Source organism: Salmo salar, chromosome 10, assembly GCF_965601325.2.
Source record: "Salmo salar chromosome 10, fSalSal1, whole genome shotgun sequence".
Lineage (NCBI taxonomy): Eukaryota > Metazoa > Chordata > Actinopteri > Salmoniformes > Salmonidae > Salmo > Salmo salar.
Window position 1 is genome coordinate 22,468,415 of NC_138300.1, and position 22,874 is coordinate 22,491,288.

At 42.5% G+C, this 22,874-nt stretch overlaps 3 protein-coding genes across 9 annotated transcripts in view; 2 read left to right on the forward strand and 1 right to left on the reverse strand.

The window, feature by feature from the left end:
- Positions 1-141: 141 nt before the first annotated feature.
- btbd2a (BTB (POZ) domain containing 2a) lies at positions 142-8,523 on the reverse strand. Of its 3 annotated transcripts, XM_014216356.3 has the most exons (10): positions 8,388-8,523; positions 7,221-7,792; positions 6,704-6,823; positions 6,279-6,435; positions 2,435-2,540; positions 2,114-2,311; positions 1,691-1,883; positions 1,320-1,407; positions 893-1,039; positions 142-741 (listed from the first exon to the last, which is right to left on the reverse strand). In XM_014216356.3, the coding sequence occupies exons 2-10, from the start codon at positions 7,760-7,762 to the stop codon at positions 580-582; spliced, it is 1,713 nt and encodes a 570-aa protein (XP_014071831.2). In that variant the 5' UTR covers positions 7,763-7,792; positions 8,388-8,523; the 3' UTR covers positions 142-579. The 3 variants fall into 3 exon arrangements, with proteins under 3 accessions (XP_014071831.2, XP_014071830.2, XP_082812935.1); XM_014216355.3 differs by lacking the exon at positions 8,388-8,523 and having other exon boundaries at positions 7,221-7,940; XM_082956809.1 differs by lacking the exons at positions 1,320-1,407; positions 8,388-8,523 and having other exon boundaries at positions 7,221-7,942.
- Positions 8,524-9,114: 591 nt separating this feature from the next.
- Positions 9,115-14,278, forward strand: LOC106613768 (SWI/SNF-related matrix-associated actin-dependent regulator of chromatin subfamily E member 1-related). 5 transcript variants are annotated; one of them, XM_014216361.3, is made up of 9 exons: positions 9,115-9,232; positions 9,800-9,883; positions 10,134-10,361; positions 11,168-11,288; positions 11,454-11,509; positions 11,650-11,719; positions 11,817-12,032; positions 12,423-12,555; positions 13,964-14,278. In XM_014216361.3, the coding sequence occupies exons 2-9, from the start codon at positions 9,806-9,808 to the stop codon at positions 13,974-13,976; spliced, it is 915 nt and encodes a 304-aa protein (XP_014071836.1). In that variant the 5' UTR covers positions 9,115-9,232; positions 9,800-9,805; the 3' UTR covers positions 13,977-14,278. The 5 variants fall into 5 exon arrangements, with proteins under 5 accessions (XP_014071836.1, XP_014071838.1, XP_014071834.1 ...); XM_014216363.3 differs by having other exon boundaries at positions 9,122-9,232; positions 10,158-10,361; XM_014216359.3 differs by lacking the exon at positions 9,115-9,232 and adding an exon at positions 9,247-9,369 and having other exon boundaries at positions 12,423-12,595.
- A 2,656-nt stretch (positions 14,279-16,934) lies between these two features.
- The window catches only part of LOC106613770 (protein unc-13 homolog A), a 56,030-nt gene continuing 50,090 nt past the window's right edge, over positions 16,935-22,874 (forward strand). Inside the window, exons 1-3 of the mRNA XM_082956810.1 lie at positions 16,935-17,266; positions 21,796-21,825; positions 21,915-22,014. Coding sequence (XP_082812936.1) covers positions 17,245-17,266; positions 21,796-21,825; positions 21,915-22,014 — 152 coding nt within the window. The 5' untranslated portion in view covers positions 16,935-17,244. The remainder of the gene's footprint in view (positions 17,267-21,795; positions 21,826-21,914; positions 22,015-22,874) is intronic.

The window sequence follows — 22,874 nt, forward strand, 5'->3', positions numbered from 1 at the left end:
TCAGTCTAGACTGGAAAGGTGGACACTTAACCACTAAAGCAGCGTTTCCCAACTCGTCCTTGAGTATCCTGGACAAAAACCTCAACTCAGGGCTTGATTAGTTGACAAGTTGAATCAGGTGTGCTTATCCAGGGCTACAAAAGTGCTTATTGGTGGAAACACTGAACTAAAGTCCACTTCCAAAACAATGACCCATTCAATACTGTATGCACAAAGATCCAACATGAATATCAGAAGTTTAACAACCAGGTCCTGGTTAGATTTACCATGTCAGCTTACCATTCATAGGCTGAGTTTACACAATTCTGATATTTTCCACTAATTGCTCTCTTGAACAATGGTCAATATTTTTCAAAGATGATCTGATTGGTCAAAAGACCAATTAGTGGACAAAAATATTGATTTAGTCTGCCTGTGTAACCAGCTTTAGATGACAACCCTTTGATGAAGTGTAGTAGTAGTAAAGACTAATGAGGAATAGAGGAGCTGTATTATTGCCTGAAGTATTATTTTGCACTATATGGGCAATAAGGTGTCATTTGGGACCCAGTCCTTGGTTGGGAGGTCAGAGGAGATTCATTATGTGTAGAAGATGACCTCAGGGATCTGTCCGTCCTCTACTGAAGTGCCGTTGTTGTTTCCTGCAGCATAGCAGAAGGTGAAGCAGGTCTTGGTGCCGGTGGCAGGGGCTTCGTGGGTCACTTTACGCATTCCTTTGGTGCCATAGTGCGAGTCTGGTCCCTGAAAGACATGGATAATTGTGGTGTAGCTGTATGCTTATTGTATTCAATATGTACTTCAAAACTGAGCGGTTATAATGTACAGCATTTTTTGTATAAAAAAATTAAGTTATGTAAATGGTGGTGGTAGATGAAATTGTCTTCTGCTGTACCTTGAGGGTGGCACACGCGATGTAGTTGACACTGGGCAGGATCTCCACTGGTTCCTTAAACATGACCCGGAATGTGTTGGAGGAACCGTCGCAGCTGAAGCCTGTGTCGTTCTGACCCAGGACAGTGTTGCTGTCTGTGTGAATGACCTTGAAGAGGGAGACCAACGGTCAGTCTTCATTTTTACATTTTAGTCATTTAGCAGATGCTCTTATCCAGAGCGACTTACAGTAGTGAATGCATACATTTCATACATTTGTTATTTTCTGTGCTGGCCCCCCGTGGGAATCGAACCCACAACCCTGGCGTTGCAAACACCATGCTCTACCAACTGAGCCACACGAGACTCGTATATAACCAGGTAAATCATAAATTATCTTCTGTTTTCTACGCGGCACCCACTAGCTGGTATGTGTTATTCCTCTTTACCTGTATATTGACTTGGTAGTCTGTAGGACCATGTATCGAACCATAGAGGCCAAATCCAACCACAAATATCCTCCGATTCACTGAAAACCTAGCAGAGGCAGAAAAGGATATAGAAGGTAAACCTTTACTGAATTGAGATACTTTGTATGCAGTGCTCGACTTGGTCTGTAATAGGGGCCGGTACTCAATTTTAGTGTTGGTACTGTTTTTATTTAGGTGCAGGAGCTCCACAATACTTTTGAGCTAATATTCTAACAAGAGGAACAGGAGCTGAAGCAGTAGAACATTTGAGGTGCCGGTACTCAGCTCCGGTGAGCTCCTGCCCAAGTCAGCCACTGTCTGTATGTAGTCATTAGTATGTGTGTACTAACCGGATGCAGTCACTGGTTCCGCTGTAGCCCCAGCGGCTCTCCACCTGTCCGAAGCGTGTGATGCTGCACTCCTTCCCCCGCAGGCAGCAGCGAGGTCGGTCGATGAACTCCACGTGAGGCTTGGGGTTCACCGTGAAGTGAAGGAACAGGCTCACCACCTCCTGGTCACTAAGAATACCAGACTGGGCTGGACCTATCAAGTAGAAATACAGGCATATATACGTACATACACACAAAATACTCAAATCCCAATATGGAAAAGTGACTAAATTTCACGGTTCGGTTTAGCTCGTCTCCACTGGGTCTGGTTGCAAGTATGTTGCTACTGAATGTTTAGTGCCTTTCATAGCGTGTAACTTGGTTGTCAATAGACAGATGGTGTCAGGACGTAAGACAGAAAACAACCACCGTGGTGTGAGCTACCTGCAGCAAATTCCTCGATGGTCATGAGAGGGAAGCGGATAAGGACCAGGGCTTTGCCCAGCACTTTGCGTTTGTTCTCCGGAGTGGGCTGGTACTGCTGCCTCTGGGTCTCTGCCTCCGCCCAGCGCACCGCAGCCCCAAACAGACGTACCTCCCGCACCCCCAGTGTGTCCCTCTCCAGCACCGCCACCAGCGTGTCTACAGGAGACAAGATCTCACATCATGCTCAGAACGTGTCCTTTGTCTGAAGACAATCCCCTATGCCCCTTTCCTTATTGTGTGTGAGAGAGAGAGACAGACAGGCAGCATAATTAACTTTACCTAGATCAATATCAGTGAAGCCCTCGGCAGCGAGTGCATCCACAGTGTTCTTGTCGATGTTCTCCAGACAAAGGCTGGCCAGCTGAGGTTCGTCAAAGAGCCGCGCCTGAAACAAACAACCAGTGTTAGCAAACAGCTGGCAGCGATCATACTGTGATCAACCGTTTTCTCTATTCTAATATCCATTTCCAATGACACCCTATATCACATCCTAGCCTATGGGGCAATTCCATGAAAGCATACCTCCATATTTTAGAGCACACTATATTAGCAGTATAATGACACCAAGGTGTTGTCTGTATCATTTAAGGTTCACTGATCATTGGGTCTTACAGGGGACATGTACAGAACCAGTCAAAAGGTTGGACACCTACTCATTCAAGGGTTCTCATTCAAGCTTCACCTGGAATGCTTTTCCAACAATCTTGAAGGGGTTCCCATATATGCTGAGCACTTGTTGGCTGCTTTTCCTTCACTCTGCGGTCCAACTCATGGGTTGAGGTCGGGGAATTGTGGAGGCCAGATCATCTGATGCAGCACTCCATCACTCTCCTTCTTGGTAAAATATCCCTTACACAGTCTGGAGGTGTGTTTAAGAATTGTCCTGTTGAAAAACAAATGATCGTCCCACTAAGCGCAAACCAGATGGGATGGCGTATCGCTGCAGAATTCTGTGGTAGCCATGCTGGTTAAATGTGCCTTGAATTCTAAATAAATCAGTGTCACCAGCAAAGCACCCCCGCACCATGTCCATGCTTCACGGTGGGAACCACACATGCGGAGATCATCCGTTCACCTACTCTGCATCTCACAAAGACAAGGCGGTTGGAACCAAAAGTTTCAAATTTGGACTCATCAGACCAAAGTTAAGATTTCCACCGGTCTAATGTCCATTGCTCATGTTTCTTGGCCAAAGCGAGTTTCTTTATCTTATTGTTGTCCTTTAGTAGTGGTTTCTTTGCAGCAATTCGACCATGAAGGCCTGATTCACTCAGTCTCCTCTGAACAGTTGATGTTGAGATGTGTCTGTTACTTGAACTCTGTGAACCATTTATTTGTGCTGCAATTTCTGAGGCTGGTAACTCTAATGAACTCATCCTCGGCAGCAGAGGTAATTCTGGGTCTTCCATTCCTATGGCAGTTCTCATGAGAGCCAGTTTCATCATAGCGCCTGATGGTTTTTGCTACTGCACTTGAAGAAACGTTCAAAGTTCTTGAAATTTGCCCAATAGACTGACCTTCCTGTCTTAAAGTAATGATGGACTGTCATTTCACTTTGCTTATTTGAGCTGTTCTTGCCATAATATGGACTTGGTCTTTCACCAAATAGGGCTATCTTCTGTATACCACCCCTACCTTGTCACAACACAACGGATTGGCTTAAGAAGGAAAGAAATTCCACAAATTAACTTTTAACAAGGCACACCTGTTAATTGAAATGCATTCCAGGTGACTACCTCATGAAGCTGGTTGAGAGAATGCCAAGAGTGTGCAAAAATGTCAAGGTAAAGGGTGGCTCGATATACAAATCCCAAAAGAAAGAAACAATCTCACTCCAATACATTTTTATAGAAAGTTAGCAAAAATAGATAAGATCTTGCTACCATGGAAAGAAAAATACCTGCCTATATGTGGGGGGAAAAAAATCACCCTTAATAACTCTTTGCTCATATCACAGTTTACCTATTTGCTCATGGTTTTGCCTACACCTATTGACCTGCTTTTTAAATTATATGAACAAAAAAAATCTTCAATTTTATTTGGAATGGCAAGCCAGACAAAATTAAAAGGGCCTATTTATATAACGAATATGAATTTGGAGAGCAGAAATGATTAAAGCATTAGACCTCTCACTAAAGGCATCAGTCTTACAAAAGTTATACTTAAATCCAAACTGGTTCTCTAGTAAATTGGTAGGAATGTCTCACCCCATGTTCAAGAATGGTCTTTTTCCCTTTATTCAGATTACAACTGCTCACTTTCAGTTGTTTGAAAAGGAAATAATCTCCAAAATATCATTATTTTTTAAACAAGCCTCAGAAAGTTGGTTGCAATTTCAGTTTAATCCACCTGAAAAGACAGAACAAATAATACAACAAATATTATGGTTAAACTCAAATATACTAATTGATTAAAAAAAAAAAAAAAATGAAGATTTTTTTTTAAAAAGGTATAATTTTAGTGAATGATATCATAAATAGGACTGGTGGAGTTGTCACACATGCAACTAACACAGACATAGGGAAATGTCTGCTCTACCCAAAATTACAACCAATTACTTGTAGCATTACCACAAAAAAATGGAAGTGGCAAGTAGAAGGGGGAAAAGTAAGGAACTTGGCTGTCGGCCCTTAAAGTGTGAAATAAAAACATATACCAATTTCATTTAAGGACAAAAAAACTGACAGCTGTGCCATATAACTTGCAAAATAGTTGGGAAGAGATTTTCGATGTACCCATTCCACATGGTTTATGAATTGATACGCAAAACTTCAAATTTTTCAATTTAAATTACTATACAAAATTCTTGCAACCAATTGAATGTTATATATATGGGGGATACAACCTTCCCAGCTCTGCAGATTTTGATGTGAGGAGGCAGACTCATCAGATCATTTATTTTGGTATTGTCCATATGGAGCTCGTTTTTGGTCACAGGTCCAGGAATGGCTGAAGAATTGCAACTTTTGCCTAGAACTAATGCTGCAGATAGCAATACTGGGTGATTTGAAAAGCCATTGTCAATCAATCAATAATATAATAATTATTTTTGCCAAAAAATGTATCTTTAATTTACAATCTGTAGAAGCTATGAGAATAGAAAGGTTCAGTACTTTTGTGAAGCATCACAGCACAGTTGAACAATATATGTCAAATAGAAATCCAAAATGGATGGTGTTAAGAGATAGATGGGTAGGGTTGAATGGAGCTGAAGGGTGGGACTAATAACAAGATAACCAATGTAAAACATACGGAGTCTGTAAATGTATATAGGTTCAGAAATGTTGTGAAATAGCACAGTTACAAATAGAAATCAAACTGGATGGACATCAGAAATAGAGGAAGGACTAAAAACAAACAAAATATAACTATTGTCAAATAGATTGTGTCTGTAAAATGTGTATAGGGTGTATAAACTGAAGGTAGAAGCCTAAGTGTTATTGTTTATTAGGTTACTCCAATTGGGGGAAGGGTGGTAGGGTTTGCGGGGAATAATAAAGGTATATTCTAAAAAAAGTATGTATATCAATATAGGTGTGTATATATGTGTATATGTACGTGTATGTATATGGATATATATATATTTACAAAAAAAGATATTGGGGGGTTGGAAATTATGCAGACAATTACATTGATGGAAGCAACAATCTATCCGCAATATTAAGCTGATCCACTCCTATAATTATTACTTTTTTTTTTAAAGGCAAAGGTTGGCTACTTTGAAAATTCTCAAATATACAATATATTTTGAAACACTTTTTTGGTTACTACATGATTCCATAGTTTTGATGTCTTCCCTATTATTCTACAATGTAGACAACTGTTCAAATAAAGACAAACCCTGCAATGAGTAAGTGTCCAAAAATTCCCCAAAATTGCCACTTTCATCATGATTCTCTAAAGAAAGAATGGTTGTGTTACAAATGTAAAAAGCATATCAAACATTCTTCCTCCCAATTAAGTTTGTGAGAATTGCCTGAACAATCTAATACACAACAAATATTATTGGGTCATGCTGGCATGGAATCCCTCAATGACAACCTATTTCCCATGTTACTGTATAAGGAAATAGAGATATTCATTTGAGATTTGGCCATACATTACAAGCAAGCTAGCTAGCTACCTGAGTGAGCAGCATGAAGGCATTGTCAGCACGTAGATTCTTCTTGAGGAACTCCACACAGTGGGCCTCTAGGGCCGGCACTGCATACTTCTTGGCTGTGTACAGTGTGGTCATCACAGTCTCAGGTCCTATCTGCACCTCATCTGAGTACAGGAACCTGGATTTGCAACAGTTTGGACAGTCAGACAACCCATACATACCTCGTAGTGTAGTTACAGTATCAATCTGAATACATTAAAATGCCAATACTATTGTATGTATGTTAATTTAAAAAGGCATTTTCACTACATTTAGAATTGAACCTTGAAGACACAAACAGACCCCCTAAATTGGCTCATTCTTAAGGACATCAAAAGGATTAAACTGGGTAGTTGCTACTTTACAGTCAAATGGGTGTGCCACACATGTCTTCTCTATAATCTTACTTGAGCAGGGCAAGGAATGCAGCCGGCTCCACGTCAGGCAGCTCGATCTCAGTAGAGGTGGTGGCCATACCGCCATTGAACATGGCATCGAATACTGCACTTCCTACGGCAAGGGCAAATCTGCAGAGAAAAAAAGGGGGTCGAGTTTATTAGGAGGGATATATCAATGTATTGGATAATTTATTGTGTTTATAACTGTAGCCTCCCTGGTCAGTCGTTAGCCCAGGAGTTGCATTAATGTACGTACCCTCTACAATGATTTGCCAACATACAATGGTCATGCGCATATCATGGATATATCACTACAAACAGATGAAGCCTAGCCTACACTCGACCTCACCCACTATAGCACAACGGTCATCCTCGGCACTGCAGAACATTTATATTGGGTCATGTATTCTGCTACGTAGGCTACTGGTGGTGTTTCGAATACATATGCATGAATAGGCAAAGATTTAATGATTTGTAAACAAGCAAATATGAAATACGCATATTTTAACAATCGTGCATCGCTTACCTGTGTGCTGGTATCCGCTGCACTCCCATTCCCTTCCCCACCAGAAAATGCACGTCACTCAGCACCTCGTTGTTGAACAGAAACGCAAACCTTTCTTTCACGGTGTTTTTTGTGGCCTGCCAGTTGTACACTGGCTCCCGATAAACCAATACGGCCGCAGATGCAGGGCTACTGGGAAGTGAGGATGGAATGTTCGGGGACTCCACGGAGGATGCTGTCATGTTTGTCGCAGCTCCTGACGCTCCTCCTGCGACTGTCGGTGCCCGGGCAGCCGTGGCACTCTGACCCGCTGACTGTGGCGTAGTGTGTTGCCTATTCGGGGAATTCTCTACTCTGACATCGGTGCCACCGCCACGGTCAGGGCCTGGTTGAGGGTTTGAGTGTCCCGCTGTCCGTGGTGCCCCTCCAGTTGCACCCGCTGACCCCTCGTTTGTAGCGGGCGAGGAATGGGCGTTGTTGCTCGACTGAGCATTACCCAGCGGTCCGGGACTGGAGAAATTGAGACATGGAGCTCTGCTATTGCTCTCCTCCTCCGCAGCCATTTTGGATGGAGAACACTGCAGGGTTTGCTGCTGAGATAAACAAGCACAACAGCGCATACCCAGAAACACAGGCGGAATGAGTGAACCTCACATGAGGCTGGAGACTGAGGACGAAGGTGGCCTAATTTGTCTGGACACTCAATAGCAGTCAGTAATACCAAAGGCTGCATATGTATCATGGTGTCATCATATTCATTTGCTATGGTTTATTAGACAAATGAACATCAATGAGCTTATGATGAGCTATTATATTCCCCAACAACGGAGCTAGTATTGATTAATTCAAAACTGCAGGCTGACTTATTTGATGCACTGGTATGCAAATATGGAATAATGTAGCTCTACATACATGATTAATGTTACTTAGACCTAGCAGATAAATATGCATTCAGTTCAAATTGAATTAAAATTATTCTCCTCTCCGTTGATAAGGCCTAGTCGATATATTTTCTTTCTGAATTCAGACATTTTAAGCTATGTTTTGTATTAGCCTACCTGTTCTCAACTTCAACAAATACATACCATCAATCTTACATTCTTCATAAAGACTGTCTATATCTAAGTTTCCAAATGTGCACGTTTGAACTACTGTTCTAAACAGTATAGGATACATGATTTTACTTACCCAATATAATGAGATGGGATAGGCTATTGATGTTTATTTGGGACAAAGTAAAACTAATCACAGAGATCGTATGTCCAATTACTTATAACTGATTATGATTAGCCTCGAAGAAAAACAATCACCCAGGGATAGGCCGAATAGTATTGTTGTAATATCACTTTAGAACCAAGAGTACATTATCAAAACACATGCCAAAATGAGAGCAAAAATATGATTCACTCAGCAAATATGAACCAATCTGATACACTTTACTGAAGTGTAAAAAATTATGTTACAGTAACAATCTAAAACCTCATTACAAAGTTAGAAGTAACTAGTTATTGTGTCAGCCAATCAGCTATGAGAAGGCGCTCTTCCTGTCGTTAGATTGAAAGGCCCAAGACAGTCATTGGCCCAAGGGGTAAGCAGAGAGGAAGAGGCGAAGCAAGACGGTGTACTCCGCCCAAAATCTGTCCACGAAAATAAGCATACGAAGTGAGGAGTTTTTGTATGGAGGTCAATGAGAGTGTCGAATTTGGTCAACAAAAAATGTAATTGCTAATTTGGGACGTGAGGCTTATTTGATCGAATTGAAGTTTAGCAATGGTTAGTTTGTTACAAATGCACTGATATAAGTGAACGAACATGGCATTCCGGCAACTTTTGGGACAAAAACGACTTTTATCGGAGTTGCGCGGACTGAGGGGATTGCGCCTGGTGATCACACGCGTATCTGCCCTCTTATTGGCTAGAATGTTCCAACTGATTTCGCCTCCTCCCGCCCGCCTTCCATCTTTGAGGACATGTATTTCCATTGTTAGAGCGGTCACTCGACTGTCTTGTCAATATAACAGAACACCTTTGGGGTAAGTAATACAATATTAGCTAGACTAGTTAGAGAATTACATTAAAATGTAGCTATATTACAATTAGTATTATTGTCAGATAAATGTTCCTTTTGGCATATTTAATCACATCTCTGATGCATTTTACGTCATGTTCAGTAAGTGTATTACTAGCCCCTACTGTACAGACCGTTTTCCCGTTGTCCGTCCCATCGACGTTTGCTAGCCAAAATTAGCTAGCTAACTATTTATTTAGCTAGCTAGTTAACGTTACATTAGCTCGCGTTATCAGAGCGAACACTAACGTTAGTTTATCAGAAACGTGTCATGATCATGCCCGAACAGCTGGAAAGAGGATTTCAGATGACAGTTTTCGCTTTTACATGCTTTTTGTCCGTCATGAGTACATGCTACTCTGTGTCCTGTAACGTTAGCTAACTAGCTAGCATATATGTATAATGACAAACATATGTGATAGTCCCTGTCTCTCATAACCATTTTCATCTGACTAGCTCAATGAGTGAGTATAAAGTACTAGTGTTTTTCTAATCCTATGTATCCCACTTGCATATAATTCACTGGGATAAGGACATCATGGGAGGTGTGAAGCAGGAACAGAATGATGGACCACCACCAAGAGGCATGCCGTCCTCTGATGCAGCACACGAAGAGGCAAGAGAAGGGGGAAGGACCCCGTACATACTGACATGAATAGCAGTAAATTCTGTACAATTACTGGCTGTGTATACACAGACTACCCACTGTTTGGTTATCCAATCCTTTCCCACATGTTGCTACCATTCTATAAACTGATCTAGCTTAAATGGGACAAGAGCATTGTTATGATGATGTTATGCTATGTTTCCTGACTCTTGATGCACACTTTGACATGGTTATCGTTTTATCTCTTCATCCTGGATAGCATATCCGTTCTCTTTCTGTACAGCCTGTGAAGAAGAGGGGTTGGCCAAAGGGTAAGAAGAGAAAGAAGGTTTTGCCCAACGGTCCCAAGGCACCAGTGACTGGATATGTGCGCTTTCTGAATGAACGACGAGAGCAGATCCGTGCTAAGTACCCTGACCTGCCCTTTCCAGAAATTACCAAGAGGTTGGGCGCAGAGTGGAGCTGCTTAGTACCTCATGACAAACAGGTACCTGCAGGCTTGGCTAGGGAAATGTAGTTGTAGAATGTATGAACAATTACTAATTATTTTGCCCCAGGTTTGTATTTAGTGGCAGTGCATTCAGTAGATTTATGCGTAGTTGTAGATATATGAATAGGTATAGGCTTGCCAGGATATGGTCTGTTTGATAAGCCCAGGTAGGCCTCATTTAAAAACTACAGGCTATCATGTTTCTTGAGGAGAAGCCTGGGATTGGAAGCTACCATCGCAGTGTATTGAGATATCTTCTGTGTGTGTCTAATGGAGTTAAGAATGTACTGTAAGCTCACTCCACAGCTAGTTTGAAATGTTTCCAATGGAGCTATCCATTTGGTACCTTTTGTATAGCTCAAACTGTTGTCAAGGCGGGCAGTCGCGTGTGTCTGTAAGCCGAGCATAACTGTTTCGAGCCTGTTATGTGGAGGAAGATATACTGTGAGTAGCGCACATGACGTTGGTTACATTGATGCTGTTGATCCGGGTCACTCAGTTGTGCTCTGTCCAGCTGCTGGGGTTGCTGCTGCCGAGGGAGGGAGGTCAAAGGGGGGCCGAGTGTAACTGATGTGAACTGGCTAGCAAGTTAGCGGTGCACGCTAGTAGCGTTCAATCAATGAAGTTGCTCACTCTGAGACTTAGAAGTAGTTGTCCCTCTTGTAATGATTCTTCATGAGTGACTTGTCGACGTGTGCAGAGGATGCCTGGTTCAAGTCCAGGGTGGGGCAAGGAGAGGGACAGAAGTAATACTGTTACATCTGGAGTGGACTGAAGTTTTTTTTTGTGTGCTGACCTGACAGCGCTTTCTGGATGAGGCGGAGCGAGAAAAGCTGCAGTATGCCCGGGAGCTGAGAGAATACCAACAGAGTGAGGCCTATCAGATCACCAGTGCCAAGATCCAGGACAAGAAGGTCAAGAGAGGTGAGAGTTGTGACACATCTACCTTATTAATTGAGGGTTGTTACATACAACGCTCCTATTTCATCCATTTGACAGGGTGGTAAAAACTGTTGCTTTTTTATTTGTCTTTTGTTCATTTGTTTTCTTTGAGCATTGTATATAATGTATTTTTTTTTTTCTTTTCAGAAGAGTCTCCATCTGTCATTATCAATGCCAACAGTTCTGGATCAGCTGCTCTGAAGGTACGCTCTTTGCCTTACATTATTTGCTTATGTTGTGTTTCTGAATGTGTTATGTCAAATGAACACATGGTTTTAAGAAAACACATGGAACAAAAGCAGGAAGTCAAAGGGTTGATTTTGTTTTGAACTATGTCCTCTAGGGTTCAGACTACCTGTCCAACAGATTTGATGTTCCAATATTCACAGAGGAGTTCCTGGACCAGAACAAGGGTAAGAGAAGGGCAGAGGAGGGTCTCTGGGACAAACACTGTTTCAGTGAAGAAAGTACTAACCGTTTCCTTTCTAATGATTGTTTCTCTGCTCCCAGCCCGGGAAGCAGAGCTGCGGCGTCTACGCAAAGCCAACGTTGAGTTTGAGGAGCAGAACGCCGTGCTGCAGAAGCACATAGCAGACATGTACAGCGCCAAAGAGAGGCTGGAAGCTGAACTGGGGCAGGATGAGCTCCGGACTCAGGCCTTGCACAGGCACCTGCTGGCCATCAAACACACCCTCGTCAGCAGTCTGTCCACCGTGGCCCTGCCAGGTCAGCATCTTATCACGGAGGCCCTTCCATCCATCTCTGACCCTGATACTCAGCCTAATCTCTTTGTATGACTTGGCTGCAATTACTTCTAGTGCATTCAGAAAGTATTCAGACCCCTTCCCTTTTCCACATTTATTCTAAAATGGATTAAATAAACACATTTCCTTATCAATCTACACAATATACCCCATAATGACAAAGCAAAACGTTTTTTTTTATGTTAGCAAATATATTACAAATAAAAACATATCTTTATTTACATAAGTATTCATACCTTTTGCTATGAGACTTGAAATTGAGCTCAGGTGCATCCTGTTTCCATTGATCATCCTTGAGATGTTTCTACAACTTGATTGGAGTCCACCCTAGTTGATTGTGTTTTCTTTGCAGGCACAGGTGAGACCCCCTCTCTTGGTACCCTGGACTCGTACCTGAGTCGCCTGAGTGGTACTCTGGAGAGCAACCCTCATGAGCACCGTGCCTTGCTGACTCAGCTTCGTGATGTCCTTTCTCACCTGGACAGGTAACACACCTGTGAGAGGATCTAACACCTTGATGTAAAGGTATTGAGTTATGTCAGGGAACAAACTCCTACGTATTTATTTGACAGTGAAGCTGAAATGTTTAATTTGTCTCTATACTCCAGTATTTTGGATTCAAGATTAAATGTTTCATATCAGGCGACAGTATAGAATGTCACCTTTTATTTGAGGGTATTTTCATACATATCTGTTTTACCGTTTTAGAAATGAAAGCACTTGATATACCTAGTCCCCTGATTTTGAGGGTATCCCCATTTTGAAGTATTTGGACAAATTCACTTTTATATGTATTAAAGTAGTCAAACGTGTAGTATTTGATACCATATTCCTAGCACTCAATGATTACATCAAGCTTGTGACACCAGTGTTTCCTCTACGATTTTTGTTCAGCAACAGTGGCAAAGTTTTAGAGGCCCTCCTCTTGGCTGTAGACCTAAAATGTTGTTTTAAAGCTAATTTCCTGCAGTTCTACACATTTTGCCATACAATTGTACACATTTTGTCATGATGCTGGAAAAATAAATTGCCTTTTTAAAGCTAATTCCCTGCAATTCTACACATTTTGCCATGGCTTAGCTGTGTTATGTTATCTGAGTGACACAAGCGTTATAACAAAATCAATGAGGGCCCCATGCCATGACATTTTTGGAATGTTAGATTATCCCTGACTGTCTAGTTTTTATTCTTGTAGTTGTTAGTTCTCAATGATGATTTTATTTCAACTTTGTTTAATTTTACACAGAAAATGTTTTACCATCCTGAAAATTAGGCCCACCACTGCTAAATGTATATAGGGGAAACACTAAACTCTACAAACTTGTTGGATGCATATTTGCAGTTTGCTTTGGTTGTGTTTCAGATTATGTTGTGCCCAATAGAAATTCATCATAAATAATGTATGGTTCTTTTGGAGTCACTTTTATTCTAAATAAGAATAGAACATGTTTCGAAACACTTCTACATTAATGTGGATGCTACCATGATTACGGATAATCATGAATGAATTGTGAATAATGATGAGTTAGAGGCACAAAGATCATACCCCCAAGACATGCTAACCTCTCACCATTACAAATAACAGGAGGTTAGCATTTTATATCATACCCCCAAGACATGCTAACCTCTCACCATTACAAATAATAGGAGGTTAGCATTTTATATCATACCCCCAAGACATGCTAACCTCTCACCATTACGGGAGGTTAGCATTTTTGGGGAGGTATGATATTTATGCCTCTGAGTGTACATTACCTACAGTCTTGTGCATTGAGCATTCATATAATGTTGTCAAATTCAAACACTTGCTAGATCTGCATGCGTACAGTACAACTTAACCTTGTTGTTTATGGATGTTCACACTGTTCTAACAGTCTTCTCCCTTATTTTCAGTGAGAAGCTATGATGGGACCTCCACACCCATTCTGACTTGATGTGGATCCCGGATGGTATAACAACAGGTCAAATCGGTGCCCTTCAGTGTAGTCAAGGGATAGATGGGATGTCTTTCTGATGTAACAGACAAATTACAAACCGATGAAACACAAGGCTCAGTGTATATAGCATTACTCTGTGGTATACAGAGTAATATATAAATGGATTAAATAAAGATAATTCCTCAGCAATCCCCACACAATACCCCCTAATTGCAAGGTGAGTTTTTAGAAATTCTTGCAAATGTATTAAAAATGTACCTTATGTAAATAAGTATTCAGACCCTTTGCTATGAGACTTGAAATTGAGCTCCGGTTTCTCCTGTTTCCATTGATCATCCTTTTAAATGTTTCTACAACTTGATTGGAGTCCGCCTGTGGTAAATTCAATTGGTTGGACATGATTTGGAATTCACACACCTGTCTATATAAGGTCCCACAGTTGACAGTGCATGTCAGAGCAAAAACCAAGCCATGAGGTCGAAGGAATTGTAGAGCTCAGTGACAGGATTGTGTCGAGGAATAGATCTGGGGAAGGGTACCAAAAATGTCTGCAGCATTGGTCCCCAAGAACACAGTGTCCTCCATCATTCTTAAATGGAAGAAGTTTGGAACCACCAACACTTCCTAGAGCTGGCTGCCTGGCCAAATTGAGCAATCAGGGAAGAAGGGCCTTGGTCAGGGAAGTGACCAAGAACCCAATGGTCATTCTGACAGCGCTCTAGAGTTCCTTTGTGGAGATGGGAGAACCTTCCAGAAGGACAACGATCTCTGCAGCACTCCACCAATCAGGCCTTTATGGTAGAGTGGCCAGACGGAAGCCACTCCTCAGTAAAAGGCACATGACAGCCTGCTTGGAGTTTGCCAAAAGCCACCTAGAGACAAGATTGAACTCTTTGGCCTGAATGCCAAGTATCACATCTGGAGGAAACCTGGCACCATCCCTACGGTGAAGCATGGTGGTGGCAGCATCATTTTGTGGGGATGTTTTTCAGTGGCAGGGAATGGGAGACTAGTCAGGATCGGGGGAAAGCTGATCGGAGCAAAGTACAGAGAGATCCTTGATGAAAACCTGCTCCAGAGCACTCAGGACCTCAGACTGGGGCGAAGGTTCACCTTCCAACAGGACAACGGCCTTAAGCACACAGACAAGACAATGCAAGAGTGGCTTCAGGACAAGTCTCTGAGTGTCCTTGAGTGGCCCAGCCAGAGCTCGGACTGGAACCCAATCCAACATCTCTGGAGAGACCTGAAAATAGCTGTGCAGCAACGCTCCCCATCCAACTTGACAGAGCTTGAGAGGATCTGCTGCAGAGAAAAATGGGAGAAACTCCCCAAATACTGGTGTGCCAAGCTTGTAGCGTTATACCCAAGAAGACTGTAATCGCTGCCAAAGGTGCTTCAACAAAGTACTGAGTAAAGGGTCGGAATACCTATGTAAATGTGATGTTTATTTTTAAATGAGCTAAAATATCTGAAAGCCTATTTTTGCGTTGTCATTATGGGGTATTTTGTGTAGATTGGGGGGGGGGGGGGGACAATTTAATCAATTTTAGAGTAAGGCTGTATCCTAACAAAATGTGGAAAAGTCAAGGGGTCTGAATACTTTCTGAAGGAACTGTATCTGCATGTGTACGGTCTTGTTCAGCGTTGGAGGCAAATGTCAGCCTTTCAGGCTTGTTGTGAACAGTCATTATGTCAACTGCCTTACCTTGTTCCATTTATAGTTCCTATGGTTTCTGGAAAAGAATCATGGGAAAAGCAGTTTACATGCCCTTTTTCCATATGTCTTCACTTGAAATAAGGAGATTGAGGAAGTGTACTTCAAATGAACTGGAAAAGATCATAGCAACATTTTCAGAATCGTTTTTTGTATTGCTATTGACATTAGTTTTGGGGTGGGAAGGTTTGGATGAAGGTTTTTTTTGTAATGGTTTATTTGAATGAATTTGAAATGGAAGTTTTGTCTCCTTTTGTAATCATTATTTCAATTTGCAATAAAAGTACATGTGTGTAATTTCCCGGATGTCATTAAGGATGAGCGTGATTCACACAGAGCATATGGTGACACATGGATGATGTTGTCTGAAATGGCATGATGACTCAATGGCTGCTGGTGGCACCTGCTGCCCTCACTTTATAATGGACAGAAGTACAGAACAAACGACTTGTCTGACCTTTAGTTTCCAGACCCCCCACCCCACCAGATGGTGGTATAGCTCCACTTAGAAACGTTGTCAGTGGTTAGCTTGATCGGGTTGTACTCAGTTTCTTTAAATTATACTAAATGTCTCAATTGACAGATTGATGTGGTTTAGATCACTTTATTCACTGGAGGCCTTTCCCAAGGTATTTTTGCTGTGGTTACACTTAAGAACAAACCAACATGCCTCCTGAAATGCCTAGTAGCCCATAGGTCGGCGCACAATTGGCCCAGCGTCGTCCGGGTTTGACCAGGGTAGGCCGTCATTGTAAATAAGAATTTGTTCTTAACTGACTTACCTAGTTTAAAAAAAATGAAAGTTGGTGTTTCTGAAAGCTTTGGGATCAGAACAAGGAGAGGCCGTTTAATTCTAGGCCCAGAACATAACCGTCAGTCAAGGTTCCGATGTCATGTAAGCTATTGAATGGGTTTCTTCTATAAGTCTATGGATTCCTGAATTATACTTTAATGTATTCTTGTTCTTTTTTACATATTACACTAGCTTACTGCTTGTAGTACTTGGGTCTACTTGCTCGTTGTCATTCTTGGTAGTGGACTTGAAGACAAGTTTAATGCTCTCTCTTCTGTCCAGTTATCTAATCTGAGGCTAGAAGATGCTGTAGACTATATTTTGGATTTTCAGCGGGACCACGAAACGTTCAGGGAGGCCTGACAGTCAGGTGTTGCGAGCATCCTTGGTTCATCCCGTCATCACTACCGTGACGTAAGTCTCGGGAACTGTCCTTACAGTGGTGGTGCTGAACAAGATGGCTGTGCGTCAGGGAGCGGAGAGCTGAGGTTGAAATATAACCCCCTAAATTGAGCCATACATGAGAGGGAAAGCGCACGACAAAAGACTCGAAAGATCAGATTTTTTTTTTACTGTTGCAAAGCAGTGACGTATAATAGCTTCTAGTAGAAACGGAGCTGACTCCATCCACCTATTTATACAGGCTATAGAGACGGACATCTACTCCGAATTGAAATATTGGTGCCGGTGGAAGACATCTGGGAGCGATCATAGCCAGAGCTAAGAGATGTCATTGCTGTGCGTTGGCGGTAAGTGACAAACAAACTACTGTTAACTGTCGAGAGAAATGCTCTTATTTACACGGGTAACCAGTTGCTCCGCGGGCGGTTTTCTTCAATTCATCTCATTTGCAGCTAATTCTGCTCTAAAATGTCTTAATTGTTGGCGTATAGGCCTAAACGACGCGCTGAATACTACATTTGTTTTAAATTGGCTGTAGTCAAATTCCTTTGACCAGAAAACTCTTTTGTATTCTTTAGGTGGCCAGACAGCCTGCAGCATTTATTAAATTGGTCTAAATCTTGTTTTATTATATGACTGTCTCCTTATGATGGAGAAGCGTAATGAACACTGTCAGTCATCATAAACACTTTGATGTCTTGTTCATAAAATGGTAGCTGAACTGTCATTATTCTAGTCTATTAACCGCAACAAATCACGCTCAGAATATGTTTGAATATTATCATAAAGCAGGCTACACAGAGTAAATATGAGTGTATGGAATATGATTGTCCGAAACTGAGTCCAGTATTGGATTATGTCTCTGTGTGTAGTAGCTCACTAAAAAGGCGTGTACTGTAAATCCATGTTATCTTTGGTTTCTATTCAGATTTTTAAAGATGTAGGGGTGGTTCGCACAGCAAATATTGTTCATTTAGTTTGTGTACTGTCGCTTTTGGTTGTCTATCATAATGATGATTGCATTCCTTATGACAGCCTTTCTCTTAAGAAATCGTGACATATCCAAGGAAATATCCTGAATGCAGCCTTTCTATGCCGTGACTACAGTAGATTGCCTCTAGCACTAGCCTACTATATGTTGAATCAGTGTTGTTGACCATACCCTTTCTAGAATGATTGTTTGTGTGAAATGCATTTTCTCCGAGGATAAGAACAGTTGGTCCAAGAGATTTTACCCTGGGCAATGGGGCATTGGCGCGAGTCCTTTAGTCAATTTACTCTCCCAACAAAAACACCTAATAGCAGATGTCTTGTAGCCCTAAGATCAAAACAGCAAAATAGTCACGTTTTTGGTCGGGTTGTTTGAATATTAGCTGTGTTGACCTATTTTGCTCCCTCAGTAACTTGTTTTCCAGTTAATTTGTTAGCTGCCTGCCTGTTATAGATTATTTAGGCATACAGTGGGCTGCTTTCGGGTTTTATGCTATTGTCACATCGATTCACACCCACAGTCACTTCCCTAAAACGTTGGCCTGTCACGATTTTTCTATGAAAATGGTAGAGTAAAATGCCAGCAACCCCAAAGTGGAGACAGGATATTGTCTTGGCACAATAGTTGGATAAACAAACTGATTGCACAGATGTCAGGATTGAGACAGACTGCCAGAGGGACCAGCGAGATCTTCACATTTTGTTGGCATAGCAACCCTCTTCCCTGGCATTTGGGACTTTTCCTTTAATTTCCCATTAGTAATGAATGCACAGCTAAATTAGTGGTTATATAAAATCCCATAGCCAAGGTGAGATTGAGAGACTGAGACTTTTCTTACATATGGCACTATTTTCACCCACTATGGAGAGACTGGAGGAAGAATGGGGATATGACTACTTTTTGTTAGGCCTTCATGTAGAAATGGCAGAGAGAACATGGCATTGACAGCAACCCAGTGGAGAAGAAGTGTCCCCACTGTTACCGTTTCTTACAAACGCATGATTCTAACTATAGGTCTATTTGCATATCTTCAGATCATTAGTGATAAGGAAGAGTAATGCCCAGTGTTCAGCAAGAGAGCAGATTTCTAGCGTCACATTACAATATCAAACAGTACACACACACACTTCCTTGCAGTAATGACCGGGCTTGTTTTTAGTTGACAAATCCCCAGTCATTTCTTCTTCCCACATGAATGTCCACTGAAGCTCTCCGTGTATTCCCCAGCATGTCATGCGTTCAGTGGCTCAACTAGCAAGCATGAATAATGTTGTAATCCAACGGAAGGATAATTAGCTTGCGCCAGCCGAGGGCCGTTCAGTTCCATATAATCAGACACTCTATAACAATATCTCATGTTCTGTTCAGGTTCAGGATACATGATGCCTGTTTCTCGACAGGCTGCTCCCTGAAAGAGAGCGAGCCCTTGGCTTTAATTTCATTTTTGTGTTTTATATTCTGTGGATTCATTGTTTTTTTCATGGAGACAGTTATGTTCTTCATTAGGGCACATTACAATGTATCCTTAAAAATACAATATAATTGACCTCCATGATATAGTTAATTATTACAAATGATAAGAAAGATTCGTTTCACTGTGTGCTAGTAACTTAATTTCCCCTCTATTAGATTGAATAAGACAATATGACAGAAGAAAGCAATTATGTAGTCTCATTCCTGCCAATCAGAAAGTTTCATTTTGTAGCTTCTTTCTCTGTTTCTTCATAACTGACAACTCCTCTGACATTATAGAATTCCTGCAGGCTACATGTTTGAATTATATTGCTGTTTCTTGCTCTTTGTACAAGTACAACTGATCTGAAGTATGAGGTGCTTGTAAGCTTTCGACTGGAAAATCTCAGTCAATAAAACCCTGGAGATCTTCCGTAGGGCGAGAGTGACTATATTTCCTGCAAAGAGCGAAGAGACACTAGTTTGTGGGCTTTTTTAAAATGTGGCCTTTTTTTGTAACCCTCCTGCCATCATAGCTAAACCGGTTTAGCATTGTGCGTTTGAGCTGTGTGAGTCCCCCTCTACCCTCCACCCCTCACCCCTAACCCCATATCCACTACTGTCCCGCTGAAGTGGTTATTTTTAGTAGTGGGGGTTCTGCTCTGCCTGCGCTTGGCTGAACAGAGAGATTAATGGAGCCCGAGACAAAGAGATAGAGAGGGAGCACACACGCCACATGGCAGGAGGAGAGAGGGAGAGAGAGAACGAAAGGAAGAGAGAGAGGGAACGAGGGGAAGAGAGGGGAAGAGAGAGCGAGAGACCAGACAGTGAATTGAGGTTGATGATGGGGAGAGAGAAAAAATGTAGGCAGTGGATTGAGGCTGTTGATGGGGAAAGCACTGCGTTGGAGGGGAGGGGAGGGATGGTAAGTGAGAGAGACATGGCGGAGGTGTTGAGGAATAGACAGCTGAAGAGGCTGGCTGAATGACTGGGTAGAATCCTGTTAGCTTCAGCTCTGCAAAGGGAGGCGGTGGTAATGGAGCTGGACATCTCTTTTGTTCTTTGTATTTCACAGTGTTCCATGGAATCACCCTACAGGGGATAAAGTAGTCTGTTATATTGAGTAATGGTGAATCATGAAAGGCTTAGCGCTGAAGTTGGTTAAGTGCATCCTCTAACTCCTCCTCCTGCCCTGCAGACTAGCAAAATCAGATTGATATTCAGATAAAACAAACATCCTCCTCAGGGTCTGTTGGGGATGAGCTATTTTAGGAAAACAAATACATCCACTATTGTCACGCTGCTTCATCGTTAACTGACTCTGACATATTAACCTTATCGTGTCAAGTCAGACAGCAGGAGACACAATTTCATTTTATTTCATTTCTTTTCCTTTAGCTGAAATCTTGAGTGGCTTCATAAAAAAAGCCATTCTTGTGATGGTTGTTATGATATGGATTATTCATACAGGTGGGAGTGCTCCAGCTGGACCCGTAATGATAGAGAACGTGCCAGTAGGTCATTAGGACTGGTCGTGCCAGCCATGCGGGCATCTGGGTGGCAGCCCAGTGCCACATTCCACTGTGCCTTCAGAGAAAAGCATTGGAGGTTATTTTATCCAACTCTGTGATTCCAAATAGGCCTTTTTCCCTAAGTCCCTTTTCTTAACTGCAGCTTTTAGAGATGAAATGAGGGGAGGCATTCGCTGTGGATTAGAAGGAAGCCTTTGAATATTAAAGCCCTGAACATGGGGTTACTTGGCATCGGCAGGGCGGGCGGGCAGGTGCGGGATTAATGAATAATGAATGGGTCAGAAAAAAAAGGATTGGTTACCTAAAGTGATCCCCAATTTATAGAAGGTGACAGTGGTACCTTTACCTTAACAAACCTGCTTTCATTGTGTCACCCTTACTGGTCATCATATGTGAGACTACGAGTGTACAGACACGCACACACACACACACACACACACACTGAATCCTGTGTGCTCCTCTTCTCTCTGAACCCCTTTCACCTGAGCATACCGCTGAGAGCCTTCCACTCAAATAGAGCTCTTGACATCTGTTAGTGAATACAGGCTTTGATATTAAGACCCAGGCATTCTGCCATCAGAGGAAGTGTGCCCAGGCTGACTGAATTAGGTCCTTCCTTCCTCCTCCTACGAAATGCCAGGGTCTTGTCATCACCCACGATCCCCACATGGGCTGATATGCATATTGGGATATGAAAAGAATATCTAAGATTTCTGATCTAAATTGCAAAATGAACATATGTTTTGACGTTGTCTTACGCAGCAAACCTTTTCAGCTCAGGAAGGTGTGGGTTGTTAATAGCTTTGTTGTTAGAAACCTGAATCTCTAGATTGATTGACCCCATTTTGTTTAGCCTATTACAGTATGGCTCATGTGTTTTCGTCTTCTGTCTGTTTTGCAGTGAGGAAAGCCAAACTCGATGGACCCCAAGGTGAGTTGAGACACGTTTGACTTAGTCTTAAAAAGTCTTAAACACTGGTTTGTTTGATAGTAACACTGATATTCCTCATTGTTCCACAGAGAAATTTAACACCTACGTGACGCTGAAGGTGCAGAATGTCAAGAGCACCACCATCGCTGTGCGGGGCGCCCAGCCATGCTGGGAGCAGGACTTCATGTTGTAAGACCTCTTCCCCCTCTCCTCCTCTCCCTCATTTGTTCGCCTCTTCCTCTCTCCCATCCCACTCTTCTTCTTCCTCCTCCTCCGTCTCTCCCTCTATAGGAAAGACTTACTAGTTTCTCTCTCCACACGTTGAGCTGCCCTGGGTCCTAAGTGCTCTGTCAGTGATGAGACTACAAGGCTCTGGATGCCTGATCTCAGATACGAGATATGCAACTGTTGAGCTAGGCAGCCAGGCAGGCAGCCAGCCGTCCAGGCAGCCAGCCAGCCGTCCATGTAGCCGGGCAGCCAGCCAGCCGTCCATGCAGCCAGCCAGCCGTCCATGCAGCCAGCCAGCCGTCCAGGCAGCCAGCCAGCCGTCCATGTAGCCGGGCAGCCAGCCAGCCGTCCAGGCAGCCAGCCAGCCGTCCATGCAGCCAGGCAGCCAGCCAGCCGTCCATGCAGCCAGGCAGCCAGCCAGCCGTCCATGCAGCCAGGCAGGCAGCCAGCCGTCCATGCAGCCAGGCAGCCAGCCAGCCGTCCATGCAGCCAGGCAGGCAGTGACACTAATGTGTTAACACCAGAATGTACACATGTTGTGTAACACGGACTGCAGGGACTCCTGAATAAATGTTTTAACAAGTGACGTTTAAGGTGCCCAACAACACTCTCATTGTTTGGAGTGCTACTCACTGGGCAGGAGTTCAGATGAAGCCTTGGATAGGGCACTTGTCACAGAGTCAAAATGATTTCAGAACTGACAATAGGAACAGGAAGTTGCCACGAAATGAGCACCTTTTGCGTCCCCTCTTATTTTAAGTAGAATCTGTGCACAAATATTGCATTTTAAAAGCCTGTTATATTAAATGAAGTGCACTTTT

Excerpts from the sequence above, each read along its gene's own strand:
- btbd2a (XM_014216355.3), bottom strand. The coding sequence starts at position 7,819 with ATGCGCTGTTGTGCTTGTTTATCTCAGCAGCAAACCCTGCAGTGTTCT. Across the intron at positions 1,408-1,690 it reads GGAACCAGTGACTGCATCCG|GTTTTCAGTGAATCGGAGGA; the intron begins GTTAGTACACAC and ends TGCCTCTGCTAG. Across the intron at positions 1,040-1,319 it reads ACTACCAAGTCAATATACAG|GTCATTCACACAGACAGCAA; the intron begins GTAAAGAGGAAT and ends TCCCTCTTCAAG.
- LOC106613768 (XM_014216358.3), top strand. The coding sequence starts at position 9,316 with ATGTTCCTTTTGGCATATTTAATCACATCTCTGATGCATTTTACGTCA. Across the intron at positions 9,370-9,799 it reads TGCATTTTACGTCATGTTCA|GACATCATGGGAGGTGTGAA; the intron begins GTAAGTGTATTA and ends CACTGGGATAAG. Across the intron at positions 11,510-11,649 it reads CTGGATCAGCTGCTCTGAAG|GGTTCAGACTACCTGTCCAA; the intron begins GTACGCTCTTTG and ends TATGTCCTCTAG.